The sequence below is a fragment of the Chlorocebus sabaeus genome, chromosome 9, assembly GCF_047675955.1.
Source record: "Chlorocebus sabaeus isolate Y175 chromosome 9, mChlSab1.0.hap1, whole genome shotgun sequence".
NCBI lineage: Eukaryota > Metazoa > Chordata > Mammalia > Primates > Cercopithecidae > Chlorocebus > Chlorocebus sabaeus.
In genome coordinates this window covers 52,069,878-52,090,927 of record NC_132912.1, presented here as the reverse complement: position 1 = coordinate 52,090,927, position 21,050 = coordinate 52,069,878, and the positions used below count along the sequence as shown (strand labels likewise).

The following is a 21,050-nucleotide window of genomic DNA, read 5'->3' as shown; positions in this document are numbered from 1 at the left end:
GGGAGGAGAAGTCCAGCCTCACAGTGAGGTGCAGCACAGAGTAGCTTTGGAGGCTGGCGACGGATGAGGCCTCACTCTGACCTGGCTCCTGTTTGTGCTTCCCTTGGAGCATGATAGACCCACAGTGACAGAACCCCAGGTGTCAGGCCTGGGTTCCAAAGCACTGAGGGTAAAGGGTGGGTCAGGCATGGGCCCTATCCTCTGGGAGTCCCCAGCCTGCTGTGGGGTGCAGGGGGGATGACTTTCATGCCTCCTAGAGCCAACCAAGGAGCCCAGGGAGAGGCAGCGACAAGGTGTTCGTGTGCTCAATGGATGGAGAAATCCCCACAGTCTGGGAGGAGCCAAGAGAGGCGATGAGGCTGAGGGGGCCTTCACGTGGCCTTTAGGGAAAAGGAAGAGCTTTTCTGGGCCTGGGTTTTTATGACCCATGTGATCCGGGCCATACATGCAACCCTCTACTGCTTAAAAGCCAGTCACTGCCAGCCACAAAAGGATGAAATGTGAATGATTCCACTCATCTGAGGAGCCTGGAGCAGTCACATTCACAGACCAGAAGGAGCACGGCAGCGGCCAGGGCCTGAGGTGGGTGGAATGGGAGTTGTGTCGAATGGGTGCAGTTTCAATTTGGGAAGACGGACAAAACTCTGGGGATGGACTTCGGTGATGGTAGCACAACATCGTGAGTGGACTGCATGCTACTGAACTGACAAATGGTTAGGATGGTAGGTGTTATGTGTATTGTTTACCACAATTTAAACACATTTTAAATGCAAACTTTAAAAAACCCATTTACTGAAAGTTTTCCCTGCCAGCCTCAGAGCTAAGGATACACAGGGCACATTGCTGTTCTTGAGAAGTTCCGTGTTTAACAGCACAGACACAAGCGTGTGGGTGTCAGGGTGGACGGGACAGAGGGTACTGCCCTAACTGGAGCCAGGGATGTGGAGGAGGCACACCTTTGCCTGAGGCAGTGGGGAAAGGCTTCAGAAAAGCAATGATGTGAAGTCAGAGGCCACCTCCCAGGGGTGGGAAGACAGGCAGGAGCTGTACCTCAGGGCAGGCAGCCACTGGCACCTCTGTTCCATGAGGTGCTGTGTAAACAACTGCTCAGGAATGCCACTGGCGATGGGGTCCTGCCTCCACGTGTCAGCCTTCCCTCCTGTGTTCACATGCCCAGGCTCAGGCCAGCGGCATGGCCCGCACCTTTCTACACAGACCCCATGTGGGCCACCTATCTGCTGGCCTGTGAGCTCATGAGGTGGGGACCACATCTGCCCTGCTCACCACCAAGTCCTCCGCACCTGACCCAGGGCTGGCACACAGTAGGTGCTCAATCCATTTTTCTAGTAAGACTAAGGAGGCCCTTGCTCATGGTGTTCCTCCTCTTCTTCTCACGGTGCCCAGATCCTACTCATCAGTCAAGACCTGATGTCACATCCCCCAAGCAGCCCTCCCTGGTGCCCTTGCTTGGAAATTGCTGCACTGTTCATGGAGCCTAACACTGTGTTTGAGACCAGCATCAGGGCAGTCACCACAGACCCAGCCCATATTCAGCTTTTAAAACATGACTTAATTCCCACAGCCACCCAGTGGGGAAGGATGACTAATACTACCACTGGACGAATGAGGAAACTGAGGTCTGGGGTGTTGAATAACTTCCTTGAGGTCACACAGCACTAGACCGTAGAGCAGGTGTTGGCGAAGGACTTCCATGATGCAGGGCTTGATCCAGAACCCTGTCAGAAGGGGCCCTCGGCAGAGTGGCCTCTGTACCATGACAGAAACGCTAAACATCTCTCTGCATCACTGTCATGGCCTTTGGCCCACCTCAGACTTCGACTGCCGTGGTGAAGGGCAGTTCCATGAGAGCTCAGGCTCAGCTGAGCTGACAGCATACTGGCTGAGGTGTGGCCCTCTTTCTGCTCTAGAGATTCTTGTCCATCTTGGGAGCCATCTCCTCCACCCCCACTATTCCCACCTTACCCAAAAGCATGGGAGAGTCCAGGCCTCCCATCCTTCAACCAAAGGGAAGTAGGAGCCAGTACACGGTGTTTGCCTCCTGTCCTGCAGTTCTAGGAGGCCTCTGCACACCTCTGTGGAGCTGAGCCCTGGTTGCCCTCAACAGCTACCTGGTGACCCCCACCGCTGTGACCACACTTTGCCTGCTTCCTCAACTCACTCTCTCGCTCACTCCTTCTTGGCATCAGTTCCACAAAAACATACCCACACCCAAACCAGTGTCTCCAGCTGTGCTTCTTGGGGGTGGGGTTGGGGGAATCTTCCAAGAATTCAAAAGCCTAGTAATTAGGTTTCCCTTTTCACCCATGGGTTACCAGTAACTTCTGATGTGAGTTATTAAGGATCATGAAAATTTGGCATTTGTAAACCAAGATTAGAGTTATACCGAATTGTATGGAGGGCACCAATTCAGCTTTCTCTCAAGAAGGCCAGCTACCATGCAATACTGAAAAGCCCCTACTATGCATGACCACTGGCCAGTCGCTGGAAGGGCCACCATTCTCAGGAAGGATGCTTTGCGGGAAACACATCCTCAAGATGGCCTTGAGTCAGTCATGGCTTCTTCTGCCTTTTAAACAATGAAGTGCTATAAGGTACCATCAGTTTGGGTGACAGATGAAAGATGTCCACAAGGTCTTGGACACTCCTACATCAAGAACTGGAGCTTATTTCTGCTCCCTTTGAATCTGTGCTGACCTGTGACTATTTTAACTGACATATGGCAGCAGTGACACCAGGCTAGCTTCAGGCCTAGACGTGAAGAGAACTGGCAGCTTCTTTTTGGGATCCTAGAGCCCTCCTGCCAGGCAGAATCTTGCTGGAGACCCCACAGGGAGAGGAGCTGAGACTACTCATGGAGAGAGAGGGGCTCCATGAGCACTGCCTCTCAACCATCCAAGGAACCAGCCTGTGAACAGAGTCAAGTTGCATCCTCTAGGCTACTCCAGCATCTGCTGGACCCCAGTCAATAGCACATGAAGTCCAGAAGAATCCCTCAACCAAGTCCTGCCTGAATTTCTAATCCAGTTCATTGTGAAATTTCTAATCCAGTCATTTGTTACATAGCAATAGATGCTCGAAACCGTTTTGCTTTACCACTGTTGATTTAGTTTGTGATGCACAGCAATGTATATTTGCATCAACAGAATTGGAGACAATAATTTTCTAAGAATTACTTTAAGAAGATAGTCATGGATATAGATATTGGTATAGATATAGATACACACATAGACTTTCGGTTCAAGTGAATCATCCATACCTTCTTGCTGAAGTAGCTGGAAAACTCATCCCAAAAAAACAGATCCTGCAGCAACCTTCATTGGTCATATGCTGCCTGGGAATCTGTGCTATTTCTATAAATTGCAGTGTAAATGTAATCCAAGTCCTAGGCTATTTTTAAATTTATGAATCATTGTTTTGTCATGTGAAGTTGCATTCATAAGCCCATTATTTTTACATACAAATTTAAATGATAAGCAACTCATCAATAGGAAAGGTAGCATGGTGTAGAGGTTAGGAGTTGGACTCTAAGGCCAGCTGCATGTGTTCAAATCCTAACCCCTGTGTTTTCTCTCTGTGATGTGATGAGGACAACAGAAACACTTAACGGAGTCATAAGACTTAAATTAGTTGATGTGTACGCATGCACAGAACAGCACCTGGCTGATCATAAGGCCAAACAGGCTTATTGCAACTTGTTTATTTGTCCTCTCCAATTTTGTGTTATCATGTAGTTCTTTCTTCACCAAAAGACCGGAGCATCATAGAAGGAGGAATGAGATGTTTGTCCTAGAGTGTTCAACATAGACTTAGCCCATAGCTGGCCTTCTGTAAATCTCTGTGGAATTGATTGACAGCTACCCAAAAAAATATATACTTTTCTTAGACATCTAACATCCTTTAAACAATTTCTTGGCTGGGCATAGTGGCTCATGCCTGTAATCCCAGCACTTTGGGAGGCCAAGGAGGGTAGATCACCTGAGGTCTGGAGTTCGAGACCAGCCTGACAAACATGGAGAATCCCCGTCTCTACTAAAAATACAAAAATTGGCCAGGTGTGGCAGTGCATGCCTGTAATCCCAGCTACTCGGGAGGCTGAGGCAGGACAATCGCTTGAACTCGGAAGGCTGAGGCTGTGGTGAGCCAAGATCATGCCACTGCACTCCAGCCTGGGCAACAAGAACGAAACTCTGTCTCCAAAAAAAAAAAAAATCTTCAATACAGATCACTGCAGAGCATCAAGCACATGGTGGTTTGGGCCCAGAGAACACATGTGTCACACCCACCTGCGCCCGATGCCTTCTGCTCCAGCCTCCTTGCTGCCGTCCACGTTGAAGTTATCCAGTGATGTACTCAACAGGCCTCCTACAGCGTCCTGAAGCCTGGATGCAAACAACTCGTTTTCTGAACATGACAATCTCTGAATCCAAATGAGAGGCTTAGACTGGGCCTGGTGTGCAGGACTCGAATTGGCCATTTGCACAAACTTATCATGGTCTGGATTTGGGGAGAAAAAGATAGACATACACACACACAAGGATGATGCTGGATCCATTGCTGTGGTGGTTGTAACATATCACTGGGCCCCCGCTCTCCTCCTCCTTTCCTTTTCTGCTGCTATTTTGTCTCCTGCGATTATCCCTGGGAATGCAAGTTCTCCTAATTAGCACTTGCTAATGAAAGATACCTCAGAAACAGAAGAAGGAAGAGACAAGATGCTTTCTCTCCCCCCTGCGACTGACAGGACACAGAGCCAAGGAGCCTGTTTAAATGGGTGCTAACCCTAGAGCATTTGCGGGTGTGTCGGGCTCTGGCAGAGCCTCCCACGAAATCAGCTGCCCCATCGCCTTCTGCTTTCTGCTTTTACAGATCTGTCCTCCCAAACATTCTTATAACAAATGTTCCTCCAAATCCCCTGGGATCCCAAGATTAGGCTCTGCTCTGTGGAGTATAACCTTTAATCTCTACACAGCTTAGTTTGCCCTGGTAATCATATTTAATACAAGGTCCTATTTCCTGGAATATAATATGAGATGTGTTGGGTCCCCTCAGCTTTGACAGTTGCCTTTCTCCTTTCATGCAGAAATGTTTAATAAATAACTTTGATGAAGTCTTGAACTTAAGACCATGGATGTGATTAACTCCCCACTTCACGATTCATATTGTTCATAAAAAAAAAATTGGGATTTGAAAAATAGAGCTTTTAAGTTAATGAGGCTTTACATAAAGCCAAGTTAGTATTTTAAGAAAGGAAAATGATGACTACATTCTGACCATCTGCGCCTTGCTAAAACCAAGAAGGAAAGAATGGTCAGACACATGGTCGTGGTATGGCTCCTGGTTTCTCTGTGTGTGTATGTGTGTGTGCACATGCACTTCTAGAGCCTGGTGAAGTGCCTGCTTTTCAAGGATATCCATGGGCATATATTTCTTCAAACAGACCCCCCTCTCTTCCCTACAATGGTGTCTGGTTCCTTGCCAGGGCTGTGCTCACTGAAAAAGCCAGCATTTAAAAAAAAAACTTTTTGAGAATTTTCTGCATGCATGAGGCATTATGGTAACATCACTCACATACAGTAGGCAAAAAGCAATGAAGGAATATAAGTAAATTAAACGTGACCTGCAGCTTTTGCACAAATTGCATAGTATCTTACTCCAGAGCTAGGGTTTGCTCAGAAACAGCAACAACAGCAGTAATGTCAACACCAACTACTAATATTTGCTGAATGCTTACTATGTGCCAGGCATCGGGGGAAGCACATTATCTGCACTGTCTCATTTAATCGTCACAATAACCCTGTGGGGTAGATACTATTATACACAATTTATAGATCATGGAACTTGGGGCTAAGAGACTGTTAATAATTTGCTCATGGTCCCAAAGCCAGTAAGCGGTAGGGCAGACTCACACTCAAACCTGCAGACTCCACAGTCCACGCTGGAAAATGGGGACGCTGAGGACACAAAGACAATGACAGCAGCAGGGGAGATTGATCTGAGACACGCCCAGCCTTCTGTTCACCAGGGCCCAAAGGGACAGTCACCTTAGACTTAATCATGATGGATATTAATACACACGGGGGGATATTCTAGGCAGAGAGTGAAGGCAAGGTCTCAGCTCAGAGAGGTTTAGCGGGTTTGAAGCAAGACTGTTCAGAGACTGTGATTACAGGAAGGAGCCATCCCTTAGAGGCAGGGGACTCACAGAAGTCAGCAGAGGAGAGAGAGCTCAAGGGCCTGTGAGATGCTGGAGAGTGCCTGGAGCCTGAGGAGGAAGCTCATTTAGCAGGAGAGGGGCTGCTTAGTGAGGTCAGGAAATGAGACCCTGGGTGCCAAGCACTCAGCATCAGGGACTCAGCCTACAGCTGTGAGCTGGCAGGGCTGCCAGTGAGTGCCAGTGTCATCGCTAGGCCTCAGCTTCATGGGGCTAACTGGGTGGACAAACAGTGGAGGGGGGATTTGTTGGAAGGTGGTAGAGCCAGAAGCAGACAGCCTTTCAAGAACGGAAAGAAGTATTGCCATGAATGTCCCAAAGCCACTAGCGAGTCGAGGACAGTGGACAGTTTCTATTCCCTGCTGTGGGTGACTCGTAGCATAATTGTGGCACTAGGGAAATAAGGCTGAATCCATCTGGATGTCAAGGGCAAAGTCCAAGTCAGTTACAGTGTCACAAGGGCACAGGATATACTTAGAGCCAAGGGCCACGAGGAAAAGACACCCGGGACAAGATTCTGGGCAGCTCACTGCAAATCTGCAGTCTTGCAGCCTTCTTGGGGAAGGGCCAAGACCATTCCTGCAGCCCCCAGGCCACCCATGAGAAGAGCTGAGCAAAGGCCCATGGACCCCACTCTGCAAGGCTGACAGATCCTGCCTATTTAGTCCTGAAATTATGCATTTGTAAAAGCTCAGTGATCTATCTTTTCTCCCCACAGAACCAAATATAACTATAAAGTAATATGCTTATTGAGACAATTTACAGAAGAGTGACTAAGAAGCACTTGGAAAGTGCTCAACTGCTCAAAAATCAAAGGACTGCAAAATAAAGCCACAGTGAGAAATCACTTCTAGCTATCAAATGAACAAAGATAAACACGATGATATCTATTCCAGCAAGGATGCAACAAAACAGGCAAGACAATACTGGGCTTGAGAATGGCACTCGAGAAAACAGCAATAGTGTTAAAAATGCCCATCGCTGGTGCCCAGCAATTACACTTCTGAGATCTAACTAAAAGAAACGATATAAAATACAGAAAAATATTTAGTCAAATGATATTTATCATATTATTTATAATACTTAAAAACAAAAAGTGAACTAAATATCAAAAATGGGAAGGGTTCAGTAAATGATTGTAATTCCACGCAAATCGTCCATTTGTTCATCAAAAAACATGTATTAACTGCTTCCCATTTGACACACCACACCTCTGTTCTGTGCTGGAGCTGTTCTTGTGGAACTCCCAGTCCACTGCTGACTACAGGCAGACATATCCACAAATAAAAGTGGCAGAATAATACAGGTGAGAAGACAGAAGTCTGCACAGCAGAGGGAGTGGTCCATCCACCTAGGAAGAGCCACCTGGGGGCAGTCAATCAGGAAAGCCTTCAAGGAGGAGGTTACCGGACTTATCTTGGTGGTCTGAGCCAGGAAAGGGTTGGGAATGCGCTGTAGGCAGAGGGTATGCTGGACACAAAGGCCCTGGAAGCTGAGTCATCCTGGTGTGCTGAACAGCCTGCAAGCTGGCATGAAAAACAGCCAGAGGCCAGAGAGGAAGAGTCAGGGCAAAGAATACAGCAGGACTGGGGGCAGAGTGGGAAGTGTCTGGCATGCCATTCTAGAAGAAGTTTGAGCTTGTCCCTGCAGACAGCAGAGAGCCATTAACAAGTTTTCAGTATGGAAGAAAATGATCGGATTGGTCCTTTTGAAAGGTCACTCTGAAGCCTGAGAAGGACAATTATCCGGGACATGAGTACCAGCAGCAAGTCCATTATGTGACATGCCTCCATTTCAAGGATATGACATGTATTGGGTTTCCCCAGCTTTGACATTGCTCTCTCTCTGTTTTTGGTGACAAGTGGGGTGGGAAGAGAGGGTGCAGGCCCAGACACTCCCAGTTTCCTGCAGGGAGGCTGGGTGGACCCATTTGAACAAGACAGATATCATGGCAAAGAGAGGCGTGTGAGAGGAAGAGATCAATTACGGATGCCCTGAGCTTGAGGGATGTGTGGGACCATCAGCTGGAGATGGCCAGCTCTCAGCTGCATGTAATCACTGAAAAGGGTGTCTGCAGAGAGAGTTTCTAAAATGAAGAAATATTTTAAAAGGCAAGGAAACTTTGTCCAAACTCATCCTTTCAATGCAAATAAATGTTAGATTCCTAAAAACTCCTAAGACGGTAGAATGTGCAGTTTGAGAAAACAGCCTATTACAAGTGCCAAATAGGCCTGAAAGGACTAATTTTACAAGTGAGCTCATGAAATCTTTATAAACATTTTACAGTCACTGAAATCAGGCAATAAAAGCAATATCAATGGTGTTTCACACGCTGTTCTCAGCAATAGCAGGTAAGTCAGGTATAATTAATTTACATTTGTCACCTCCAGCTCCCTGGAAATATCCTGGAACCACCAGCCTGTGGTTTCAATGAAAAGTTTATATGTTCATCTGGTTCTGCTGCAAATAATAAAATAAGCTACCATAATTTTCTGTGTTTGGTTCTGCATCTGAAAGTTCAGCAATTTTGTTTCCCAGTTGACCCCAACTCCTGGGCCAGCCCCAGGGCCCAATGACACAGCTCCCCCATGAATTGGCTGGCACTGAACAAAACCCCCATGAGCAGGAGCCACCATTACTACTCTCGCACTGAGCACAGAAACACCAGACATTGAGCTGGAAATGTTACACGCACGCACCTTCCCGCTGGAGCACAACACAAACCGACAGGATGGTCTGTATGCGCCAATGAGGACACTCCAGCTCTGAAAGGGGAAGTGAGCTGCCCAAAGTCACACAGTGGCACTCCCCTCAGTCTACCGGACTCCACAGGCCACATTCCAAATCAGTGTTTCTGAAGCTTATACGTACATTCAAATCACTTGGGTTCTTTGTAAAAGGCAGATTCAGATTCTGAAGGTCTGGAGTGGGGACTGCAATTCTGCATCCTTTGCAAGCTCCCAGATGACATGCATGCTGCAGCTCCAGAAACCATGCTCTGAACATGAAGGGTGTAAACCACTGTATTATATTGTTCCCTTTTGTAACCAAAGAAGAACTAATGCTTAGAGATTGACAGCAGCTGTGGTAAAGCCAGTGTGCAAAACCAAGTCTCTCTAGCACTGAATTCCATGCTCTGGCTGGTTATAAAAGGCCATAGTACAGGCGCCAGGCCCCAACAGCCACAGGTTCAAACCTTGACTAGGCCCACCACTAAGCAGCCAGCACATTATTTAACTTTTCCAAGTCTCAGTTTGCTCCTCCCCATAATGCTGGTATGTGCCTCCTGGGGCTGCTTGACCAAGGCAGTTTGAGAAAACAATAAATTATGAACATAAGGGAGGTAATTAGTGTAAGTACTTAGCATAACACCAGAAAAGTTAGTAATAACAATAGTAAATAGCTCCATAGCACTTCGTAAATGCTGAATAAATATTAATTTGTCTTATGTGATGTGTGCCCCATTTTAATCAATAGTCTCACTCTTAGTTATAACAATAATATATGTTCATTGTTGTAAGTTTAATAAATATCGAAAAAGTATGGCAGAGAAAACAGTCATGCCTGCATACCTAACTCCCAAAGGTAATAACAAGTAACATTTTGGTGTAGTTCATTTCTGTATTCTTTCTTATCTTAAAATACATTAATATTAACCAAATTAGTGTGGTGTGTCTATCTATAACTGTGCTATTCAATATAGTAGGCACATGTGGTTGTTTAAATTTAAATATAAATGGATGAAAATTAAATAACATTGAAAATTTAATCCCTCAGTTCTTGTTGCCACCTTTGAATTGTCCAATAGTGTGAACAAATGTGAACTTGAAAGAGCCAGTCCCTCAAGATGGATTCTGAGCAGCTAACTGGACCCAAATTTAAAATAGATTGCTTTGGCTATTCAGGCTCTTTTTAGGTCCCATACGAATTTTAGAATAGTTTTTTCTAATCCTGTGAAGAATGACATTGGTAGTTTGATAGGAATAGCACTGAATCTGTAAATTGCTTTGGGCAGTATGGCTATTTTTACAATATTGATTCTTCCAATCCATAAGCATAGAATATTTTTCCATTTATTTGTGTCATCTCTTATTTCTTTCAGCAGTGTTTTGTAGTTCTCCTTGTAGAGATTGTTCAACTTTCCTGGTTAGCTGTATTCCCGGGTATTTCATTTTCTTTGTGGATATTGTTTAAGTGGGATTGTGTTCTTGATTTCACTCTCAGCCTGAGATGTTGTTGGTATATAGAGATGCTACCGATTTTTGTACATTGGTTTTGTATCCAGCAACATGGATCGAGCTGAAAGCCAAATTCCTAAGGAAATTAATGCAGGAACAGAAAATCAAACACCACATGTTCTTCCTTATAAGCAGGAGCTAAGCATTGATCAGACATAGACATAAATATGGGAACAATAGACACTGTGGACTACTAGAGGGTGGAGGAAGGTGAGGTGGGTTAGAAAACTACCTATCAGCTTCTATGCTCACTACCAGGGTGACTGGATCCATACTCCAAACCTCTCAGCATCACATAATATTCCCATGTAACAAATCTGCACAAGTACCCCCTGCATATAAAATAAAAGTTGAAATTTTTCTGAAAAAAATAAGTTCAGGCAAAAAAAAATCCTACCATACTAGGTACCTTAAATTTTTAAGATATGGTCCTGGTAAAACAAGGGTATTTATATTTTTTTGAATTTAGAAGCACAGTAAGCAAAAGATCTGCTAAGCAACCAAAAGTAGGAGAATGTGATGAGTTAGATTTCTCACTGTAATTGCTAAACAGCAGCAAATAGCTTCCTGATTGGTACAGGTGCTTCCAGGGCTATTTAATAGGACATTCCTTGTCATTCTTGTTGGTAGGTAATCTTCAACTGTGCTGCATTCAGGTCACCGTGCTGTTCACCTGATCTCTAGATTATGTGTACTGCAGAAACATTTTAGTGTTTTTCCTTGCAAGGATTCCAATCTAAACACAAATTACAAACTCTGCCTCTTCAGTAATCTGGTCCTGCTATGGATTTAATACCAAACTCTCAATTAAGGGTGATACAGTAGATGGCTACAGCCATTATGGCAAGGACCATGGTGTATCATTACACTACTTCCTCTTCCTGGGCACACAGGAACTCCTCCCTTTCCAACCCCTCTTGTAGTGGTCATGGGGGCCGTGTGACTATGTTCTGTTAATGAAATGCAGATGAAAGGAATATGAGTCACTTTAGGGTCAGTCTCTTAAAACATCTTGTGCAATTTTACACCTCTCTCTTTCCTTTCTGGAGTAATTGTTCTAGATAATGGAGCTCTCTGTGGAAGCAGCCAAGACCCCAAGTCGCTGGAGGAGAGCTGCAAAATAGCCAGACTAAGAAGCACCTGAGAAGCAAACTTTCGCTGTATTAAGTCATTGAAATTTCAATGTTTATTTGTTACCTTTTGTCCAAAATTGTATTATGTTTCATAAGTAAATAAAAACTAAAAGCTAAAAAATATAAATAAATAAATAAATAAATTAATTAATTAATAAATAAATAAAACAGAGCCCAGCAGCCATTTGCTGATTAGAGGTCACACAGGTACTCTGAGTTCCCTGAATATCCACCCTTCTGTTTAACATTGGGACTTTCAGAGCTCACCTGAACCAACCAATCAGAGCTTACCTGCCTCCTCAAATCAGAGCTCAGCTACATCAGCTAGTCAGAACTGCACCACATCAACCAATCTGAACTAAGCAAGTTTGAATCCTTCATTTGCATAAATGAACTTGATTGGGAACCTAGGTGGGAACTTTCTCTATAAAAGCCAAACCCTCTCTTCGTTCTCTAGAACACACCTTTGTTTTATACCCAGGTTGTGCCTTCTGGGTTTGCAGACTGTAATGGGAATAAAGTCTTTTTCCTTCGAATTCCTTTTCCAAAAACTTTTGTTAATGATAGGTCTGCATTGCTAGTGACTCCCACACTGAACAATGCAGATATTTCAATCATTGAAGAAAGTGTCATTGGACGGTGCTAGCTAGATACAGTCTTATAACTTCCTTTTCCTCACTTGGCACCATATCATGTAGTTTCACGTATCATCAGTGTCCAAAAACTGATTTTACTGTCTGACTTATATAGATGTTCTTGGTTTATTTATCTGGTCTTCTATGTTTGGATACTTAGATTGCTTTCAAATGGTCACTGTCATAAACGACACCCTAGTAGACGTCCATGGGCAGCAACTTTTGGGTATGTCTATATTGATTATCTCAGGATAAATATCTAGCTACAAGTAAAATTATGGGGCCAACAGGACATGCACTTTTTAGGGCTTTTGATATATATTTCCAATTGCACTCTGAAAAGATCATATTAATTTACCCTCCCAGTGTTATTTATTTTAGTGCTTGCCAACATGAGAAAATAAAACTATATTTCATTTTTGTTGTATTTCTGTCATTAGAGAGATTTACAACTCTGTTAGAGGTACCCAGATCAATTGTTTCTATTTATACAAATTATTTTATGAAATAACAAACTGTCACAGTGTATATGGGGAATATAGCTTCTACTCACCAAATAAAACATGGGAAGGCTGCCCAGAACCCATCTGTGCATTAAACCCATGCTGGGCTGAGCAGAGGTCCAGTAAGTATTTACTGGTCTTGGCTGAATCCGTGACAAACGTGTGCTTCTTCCCAGTGACACTGCTTGTGATGGTGAACTTTTTTTGCTGAAGGAAGCAAACACAGACTTTAATACACTGATCATCCACAACTCTCCACTGATGCACAACTGCAAGAAAATGCTCGGTCCCTCAGTTCCACATCCTGTAGCAGGCATCCACGGGTGCATGGCAGATGCTGTCTGACTATGGCCTGATATTCTTCTTGGCATAAAGAAAATCCCTCTTTTTAGTTTTTTCTTCATTTATCAATCAAATTGTTTATCAAACAATTACTATTTTCCAAGGAGCATGCTGGGTGAAGAGAACATGAAGTGGGTCAGGTACATTGACCTCAGCAAGGACGGAACCTAACCCTCAGTGTGCATTATGAAAAGCCACTAAGTACTCCCATTGCTTTTATTGTACAAACTCCAAGAAGTTGTAGACAAAATCTCAACTAGTCGGGTTATGAAAAAGATAAAAACACCTGTGTGTTATAATATTTCTGCCTATAACGTGGCAGATTCTGTTCTAAATGCTTTATGAGTATGAATTTATTTTGTCTTCACAACTACAGAATAAGAGATTCTATCACTTTTTTTATTCTGCAGATGAAAAATAAAAAAGCAAGAGTCCTCAAAATGCCACAGGAATTGAGGTCACACCACAAAGAAATGCTTCCCCACATTATACCTTCAAGGCCCACAAACAAAGTGATAGTATTTGTCCAGCTCACTGGGCTAAACTGGGGAAGATGACCTATATGAGCCTACCTGTTTAGAGCCTTATGAGAAAGATATAAATTTTTGCAATGTATTATTCTGATAAGAACAATAAAATATAAATATAGGTGGTATTAAATATTAATTCGTATAAAACTTCCAAATAAAATCTTCATTCTGGGTATTCTATCTATTTCAATAAGAACTTTCAGCTTGCTCCTATAAAGATAACTTTATAGAAACAGGGCTTATGCTTGAAAGGGCTCCCAGAAACCCCTGATCCTCTTTAAGGCTAATCTCTTTTAATTCCTGATAGTCACCATTTCCAAGAAATTCCATTCACGCATGTCAGATATCAACAAAAGGCAGATAAATATTCATTGCTTTTTCTCTGAGAAACTCCTTTTCACCATTAACTTAATTTTAGATAAGTTGCTCATTCTCTATATACTCTACTTTTACTGACAAGTATAGTGCTAAGCCTCCTTGTGCTAATAGGAATGGATTCTGAATCCAATTGAACTGTACTATAACTAGTATTTCTTTAAATAAGGTGTTGTCTCAAGCATTCATAAATGCTGCTCCATTACTCGTAATAATTCTTTAACAGATTTAATAACTCAACAGATCATTTTATCCACATTTTTTCAAAGTTGAATATTTGCTTGAAATCCAAACACTTTGTCAGTACACACTGATAGTCTTTCATGCAATCCTGATAGTTTTATATTAAGTTTATCCAGATATTAAGCATTTTTTATATGAACAAGTCACTCTTCTTTTGAGACAGGGTCTCGCTCTGTCACCCAGTCTGGAATGCAGCGACACAATCATAACTCACTGATACCTTAAAGTGCTGGGTTCAAGCAATCCTCCCACCTCAGCCTCCCAAGTAGTTGGGATCACAGGCAGGCACCACCACATCCAGCTAATTTTTGTATTTTTTAAGTAGAGACAGGGGTATCACTATGTTGCCCAGGCTAGTCTCGAACTCCTAGGCTTAAGTGATCCTCCTCAGCCCCTCAAAGTGCTGGAATTACAGGGATGAGCCACTGTGCCTTGCAAGAATAAATCACTTTTTAAAATGTAATTACTATTTTTTAACAAATCTGAGAAGTGAGGATCATTCACACACACACATACAAATAAACACACACACCAAAGTTTCTTTCAACTTATAAACTCTCAGCAAAACTCTCCTTTCAGATGCCAGTGCTCCAAGGTATCAAACACCAGAGTGGAATGTTGATCCTATTTCTTGACATAAAGGTGAAAACAGTCTTGACTGTAGTGGTTTGGATTTTATTTCTATTTATCACCATTTTGATAACATCATATAATGGAAAATTCTTATCCGCAAACTTTCGCATAGGCAAGCTGCTGCTCTAATGATGTATACGATGATGTATAACTCCAATCTCTGAGTTTTCAGCACCAGCATGAAATCCCTTCTTTACACTTCTGTGGTTGCAGTATAAACATATTAGGTTGGTGCAAAAGTAATCGCGGTTTTCGCCGTTAAAAGTAATGGCGATTACTCTTGTACACACCTAATTCATAGCAGGTGCTTCTGTAACATGCTGGTTTCAGAGCATCAGTTTACCATTTTGAATGTTTTTCATCCCTAGGAGTTTTTTTTTTTTTTTTTTCCTGTTGCTATTTGTTCACCTGCTTGATTATTTGTTTTGATACATCTTTGTATCAAATACAAATAATAGTTTTCTAGGCAGGGGAGATTTGCCATCAAGCTAATGAAACTGAAGCTCCAGGGCCCTCACCTCCTGGGAGGAGCCCTGGCAATGCATTCACATGGTCTTATAATACGCAGAAAGTAAGATGTTTTCACCCCGGTTGGTTAAGACCACTGACTCTTTCTACTCGGACACACCCTCCTTGCCACTTACCTTCGCACCAGGTGGTATTGGGTGATACGAACCAGATCTCTCTAAGAAGTTGAGATGGGGATACACTTTGTTTAGATTTAGTTGGATTTATTTAGGTGATTTGAAGGCTCTTCTAGAATTGCTTTATTGCTAGCCATCCCAGAATACTCCTTCCATTTGTCTAACTCACCTAAAATCTCAGCAGAAAGTTGCAGGGCCAGCAGCCAGATGAAATTGACCATGCTCTATAATACCCAGCCCCGGAAGGAAGCATGAGCTGTACAGAGCCAGTAGCTGATCTACAAGAAGTTTTTGCACTCATCAGAAATGAAAAACTATAATTTAGTTCTCAAAAATACTCATCCAATTGAAATGCTTCCCTATCAGGGATATACTCTATAATTGTGTATACTGCATTATCAATACATCATATGATTTTTTTATGGGAATCCCATGAAATAGAATTTGTTAGGTTTCACGCATTTGCAGCAAAAAACTCTATTGCAGCACTAGAAACAGCAAAAATGTTTCGTGCAAAGCTGCGTGTTTCATGCATCCTATTAATCATTTCAATAATAAAAACATTTCAATCCACCACGCTAGAAGAAAAGCTAAACTACACTTCTATCCTCTCTAGAGAAAATCATATAACAAAAGTTTCATCATACAGAAAAATAATCAGAGTATGCCATTAAAAATTTGAAAGGAAAAAAGTATTATAGACATTGTCAGGAAGTTAATAAAAATATTACTTGCTGGCTTTTGTGATATCTGCAGGATTTGTTCAGCTTTTAAAAATTCATAAAGTTTTTGTGATTTCTTTTCTCATTCTAAATAAACATTTCTTTCATGCCATCTATTGTAACTTTGTATTCTTTTTCATAAAGAGGGCCCTACATAGCATGTATCTGCTTCTGTTTCCATGCATTTCTCTTCAGAGATTTAACTAGTGTTGATAACCAAGAACAGTTACTAACATGCATAGGTTTATTGTTCTAGAAGGAACAGGTTTTTGATTGAACAATCAAACCACACATGGATGCCAACACATCAACAAATCATATTCTTTGGAAATGTCATCTTTCTCTATTTCCTTTGCTGCTTTGGTGCAGGCTGGCAAGATGAATGATCTGTAATTGTTTGAAGAATTTTGGCCTCAGGTATTAAAAAGCAAAACTGAGACCAGTTTCCTGAGTTAATTTTCATATTATTCACTGAATTCCCTATTTTGTTCTTACAGAAACATAAAGAGTTCAAGTCATTTTCTGCGTAAGATGCTTGGTTTGCAGCAAGCTGCCGATGACATTACTTCATCTGATGACTGTTTTGTAAAAATAAGTTATTCATGCCAAGGAAGAGGATGATCATCAGAGAATGGAAACCCTAATTAAGTATTTTTTGAGCTACTAAGTTTGTCTTCAGAGCCTGATGACTTCCCAGTTTTAATCAAGAAATTAATCAACTAATTTAATCAGGAAATCCCCTGGTAGGGGGGAAAATAAATACCTGTAAAAGTTAAACCAATGTATACATAAGGTACTTACTTACGGGGACTGTTGAGCTTTACAGCTTCAAAAAATTCCATTTTTAAAAATTACTTTTTAGGTTATCTGCATTTTTATGAATATTTTGAAGCATAGTGCATTGAAAAATCTGAACAATTAAACATGCAATAAAAAATAAGTAATGTAGTAGTATTAAATTCATTAAACAAAGTTCTTCATATAATCTTTCAGTTTAGTTAAAGTAATTTGAGTAACTAAAATTCTGAAAAATTCACAATATAAATTCATTTGAGTTTGGTCAAAATAATTTGGAAAAAAAAAGTCAGTTTCCTGATAATATATGGACCACTTAAATAAACTCAATTAAATTGTGCTCAATTATTATTTATTTTTAGATGTAAGCTTTTTTCCTGAAAACAAACAACAATTTATTATGAAATTGTGTCTTGATAATGTGTTAACTTCAAAGCCAAGATGGAAGAAATAAAAGAAACATCCTGAAAATGAATGAAAGCAATTATGTTCTACTCAGGAAACTCTAACATCAAATAATAATATAAATAGTGATCTAGTCAGAAAATGTTTTTAACCATAGATAAAACTAAATAGGAAAGAAATATTTTTTCATGGGCCACAAGATAAAGAACTTCATATTTTATAACAAATCATCACTGAAGTGACACAGGTACTGACTGGAACAACCACAGGACAGGCAGAGGCTGTCAGCCACCAGGATACAGTGTCAGAGTGACTCACTTCAGGAGGTAGAAATATGCATGCAAATAGTGTTCAAGTAGATTCCAAATGTTGTATACTTAATGGGGATTTTCTATCCAAAAACAGACTTTGAAACTTTTAAGAGCTATCAAAATTTTGCAATCCTCAGTGTCCCATAGCACACCTGTAGTCCTCAGAGACAGACCAGAGGCCTTGGCACATTGTGTGCAAAGGGAAAATTAAAACACAGGAAGAAGTTTCCAAACCTGTCAGGCTCCACTCAACCTAAACTACACTCTCAACATCCATTTCCCATCTCCAACTTTGCTCTCAACATTGATGGAGTCTCCAAATTAAGAAAACTACCCAGAAGGGAAGTGTGGCCCTTTAGACCAATGGCTGTTCTTGGGGATATGTGGGGGTCCAGGCAAGGAATAGTAGGGAAGAAATGGCCTCCTGAGGACCTCCCAAAATCCCTTGGCAGACTTCTTCCAAATATCCTTCAATGCATCAGAATGCAGGTTAACAAACAGACAGGTTGTGAGAATGTTTGGTCAGGAGAAAGCCACGTGACCCACGACCCATTGCTCCTCTAAATGGCCAACAAATTAGAGGAAAATGAAGTGCAGGTTATTTATCAACTGAGCTGCACTCACATAAGTAGAAATCTTTCCAGTTTCTCTCCACTGAAACCGTAAAGTTGCAATTCTGCTGTTGTTTTTCACTTCATATACTACGACACCTTTGGCACAGATCCCCAGGGCCATCTGCTCTTCTGGCCTCCTCTTCTCTGCGAATACTTGGTGAACCAGCACACCGTATTCTGGGAGCTGCTGAGTGACCTGGAGCAGAAAAAGGCTGATTTAGAAAAGACAGGCACATGGTTTAAAATAATGGGCCTCACGTCATTCACTCCATGCAAAACACATTGATAGGCGTTCTGAAAAGAAAGAGTAGGATTGTCACATAAGTTTAGGAAACACTGGATCAAGCAGATTTATTTGCTACATACAGAATTTCTCTGCACCTCTGATATGATGGAATTTTCCTTTTTTTTTTTTTTTTTTTTTTTTTGTAACCCAAGGAATACTTTTCTTATGGAATACCTAAAACAGTACTTAGAACACAGTTATTATGAAAATAACACAGTAGACAAATAATATTCTGAATAAGTTTTTTAGAATTCATACTCTTCTGGGACATCTCATGGTAAGAGATTTCTTTTCCTGGTTGTGTCAGAGTCTATAGTATTTTCTGTTCCAACCCCCTCACATGACAGATAGAAAAACTGAGGCTGAGGCATAGAAAGCAACCTTCCAGATCACCAGTATTAGTTGTGAACTGCAGAGAAAATGACAATTCACTTTGGCACTCCTCACCATGCAGCAATGCCTTCGTGGGGGTGTCCATAGCCCAAGGTCTTGCTTCTGTTTACCAGGTTAGGGGAACAAATTTTGCCAGGGGCCATGGGCCAACTGGAGCTGGGGACCAACTGGAGCTGCATTAGGCCACCAACTTCTTAAGAGACCAGAGTATAAAATGAACACAAATGTTTCTACACCTGAATGGCAGTCACTTTCCCACCCTGGGCTTTCCCAACTTCATCTTCACCAGGAATACGCCAGTCCCCATCAGAAAGTTGATGTGTCTCTGGGACCCACAGCCAGGACCTCTTGCTCCATGCATTTGAAGCCCTCTCAGAAGGGTTGTATTGCTGAGATCTGGTATCCCATTCCTACCCCCAACCAGAGAGCATCATGTCCTATCCAATCTCTCTCACCCCCAGGCAAGGTCACAAAAACAGGGACAAATTATGGCTTTTGAGGGCTCCTTTCTCAGGCTCCTTGCCCATTCACCGTTGATGAAGTCCGTGCAGACAGCTTATGCTGCCTGCAGACTCCACAGCTCTTCACACAGGGTTCAGATTACATTTCTGAACGCTAAGCCTCCTTCGTTTAACTTTGGAGAGACCTTGTCATCATCATCATCATCATTATCATCGTCATCATAATCAATCAGTATCCTCATCATCATACAAATCAATATTTATTGAGCGCTGGTGCTGAAATATCCAGTGGCCAGACTGGGCATGTGATTAAAGTTAAACAAAGCAGGACCACCCCAAGATAACTAGGTAGATGTTTTTAAAGAATTCGGTGTGATATTTCTTTTAAAAAGTAAGCATTAATAAGTAGTCCTCATTAGGATAAAGATGCCTTTGCTAGACTTACACTTCTTCAATTGTTTAGTATTAGTTTATATTCTAATTTATTGTTTAACTATACAAAGAGAGATATGATACATTTCAGTTCTTTGGGCCTCAAGATTCCTACTGGTAAAGCACCATGCTAAGCCTCTCCCAGCATAATTTCATTATTATTTAATCTTCAGAACAATCACAGAGATGATGAAGCTATCCCTTTTCTAAGTAATCTGTCCAAGTTCCTGCTTTGGAGCCAGGAATAGAAATATGGAAAGATGAGCCTGTTTGCTCCTGAGTCTTCACTCTTAACAACTGAAATACAGGGAATCCAAAAGGCCTGGAAACACAGATGAATATACTTAATGTTGTCAATGGCATCTTCATCTGTAAAACAATAAAATAATGAAGTCTACCTCCATTCCCTGTCTGCTAGGGAGTCTCCTAGGATGCTTCTCCTGGCCCCGTTTGGATTGCTATTGCTGGGTGTCCTTTCAAAGGATCATTTCCTCTCCATGTGCTTTGGGCCATCTTACTACAAGGCCTGTCCTCCTCACAACAGGCAGCAAAGTTGAGATGGGACCAAGCACTCCTGGCTGCCAGCCACACAGCACCCTTGCTGTATTGAACGTTCTTCAAAACAAATGGATTGTTATTTCTGGATATTCATCAAGGGGTTCAGAATTTATCTTCTCTGACCTTATAATTCCACCTGTGGGTATCTACCCTAAGAAAATACGCTGCATAATCAGGACAACCCCTTCTCATAATGCTGTTCAGTACAGATTTGTGGGTTGATTTGGGGAAACCAGCTCCTGGCAATAAACGGTTTCCCAAAAACAGTACTGCCTTAAAATTGATTTTCAGGCAGCCTTTGCAAAGGATATTTATAAAGCATTTGTAATTATCAGGAGAGTGCATTTGTTGTAGTGCTTAGTGGGAGAAACTATAGGATACAACCAGTATGATTTCAATAGCAAGAAAAAAAATTTTAATAATCTATTACAACCCACAGCTATGTAGGAAAATGGCTCCATGGTTGAGGAAGTTAGGAAAACACCGAATTCACCTTAAACAGGTTATTCTGAGATTAATAAGCTAACATAGTTGTGAATCTACAGACAGACTATGGTATTCAGTG

The 21,050-nt window shown here is 41.9% G+C and overlaps 1 protein-coding gene across 1 annotated transcript in view; it reads right to left on the bottom strand.

Moving 5' to 3' along the window:
• The window catches only part of FRMPD2 (FERM and PDZ domain containing 2), a 95,136-nt gene that overhangs the window by 24,687 nt on the left and 49,399 nt on the right, over nt 1–21,050 (bottom strand). The window contains exons 13-15 of the mRNA XM_073018994.1: nt 18,366–18,551; nt 12,792–12,948; nt 4,305–4,515 (exon numbers count right to left, since the gene is read on the bottom strand). Coding sequence (XP_072875095.1) covers nt 4,305–4,515; nt 12,792–12,948; nt 18,366–18,551 — 554 coding nt within the window. The remainder of the gene's footprint in view (nt 1–4,304; nt 4,516–12,791; nt 12,949–18,365; nt 18,552–21,050) is intronic.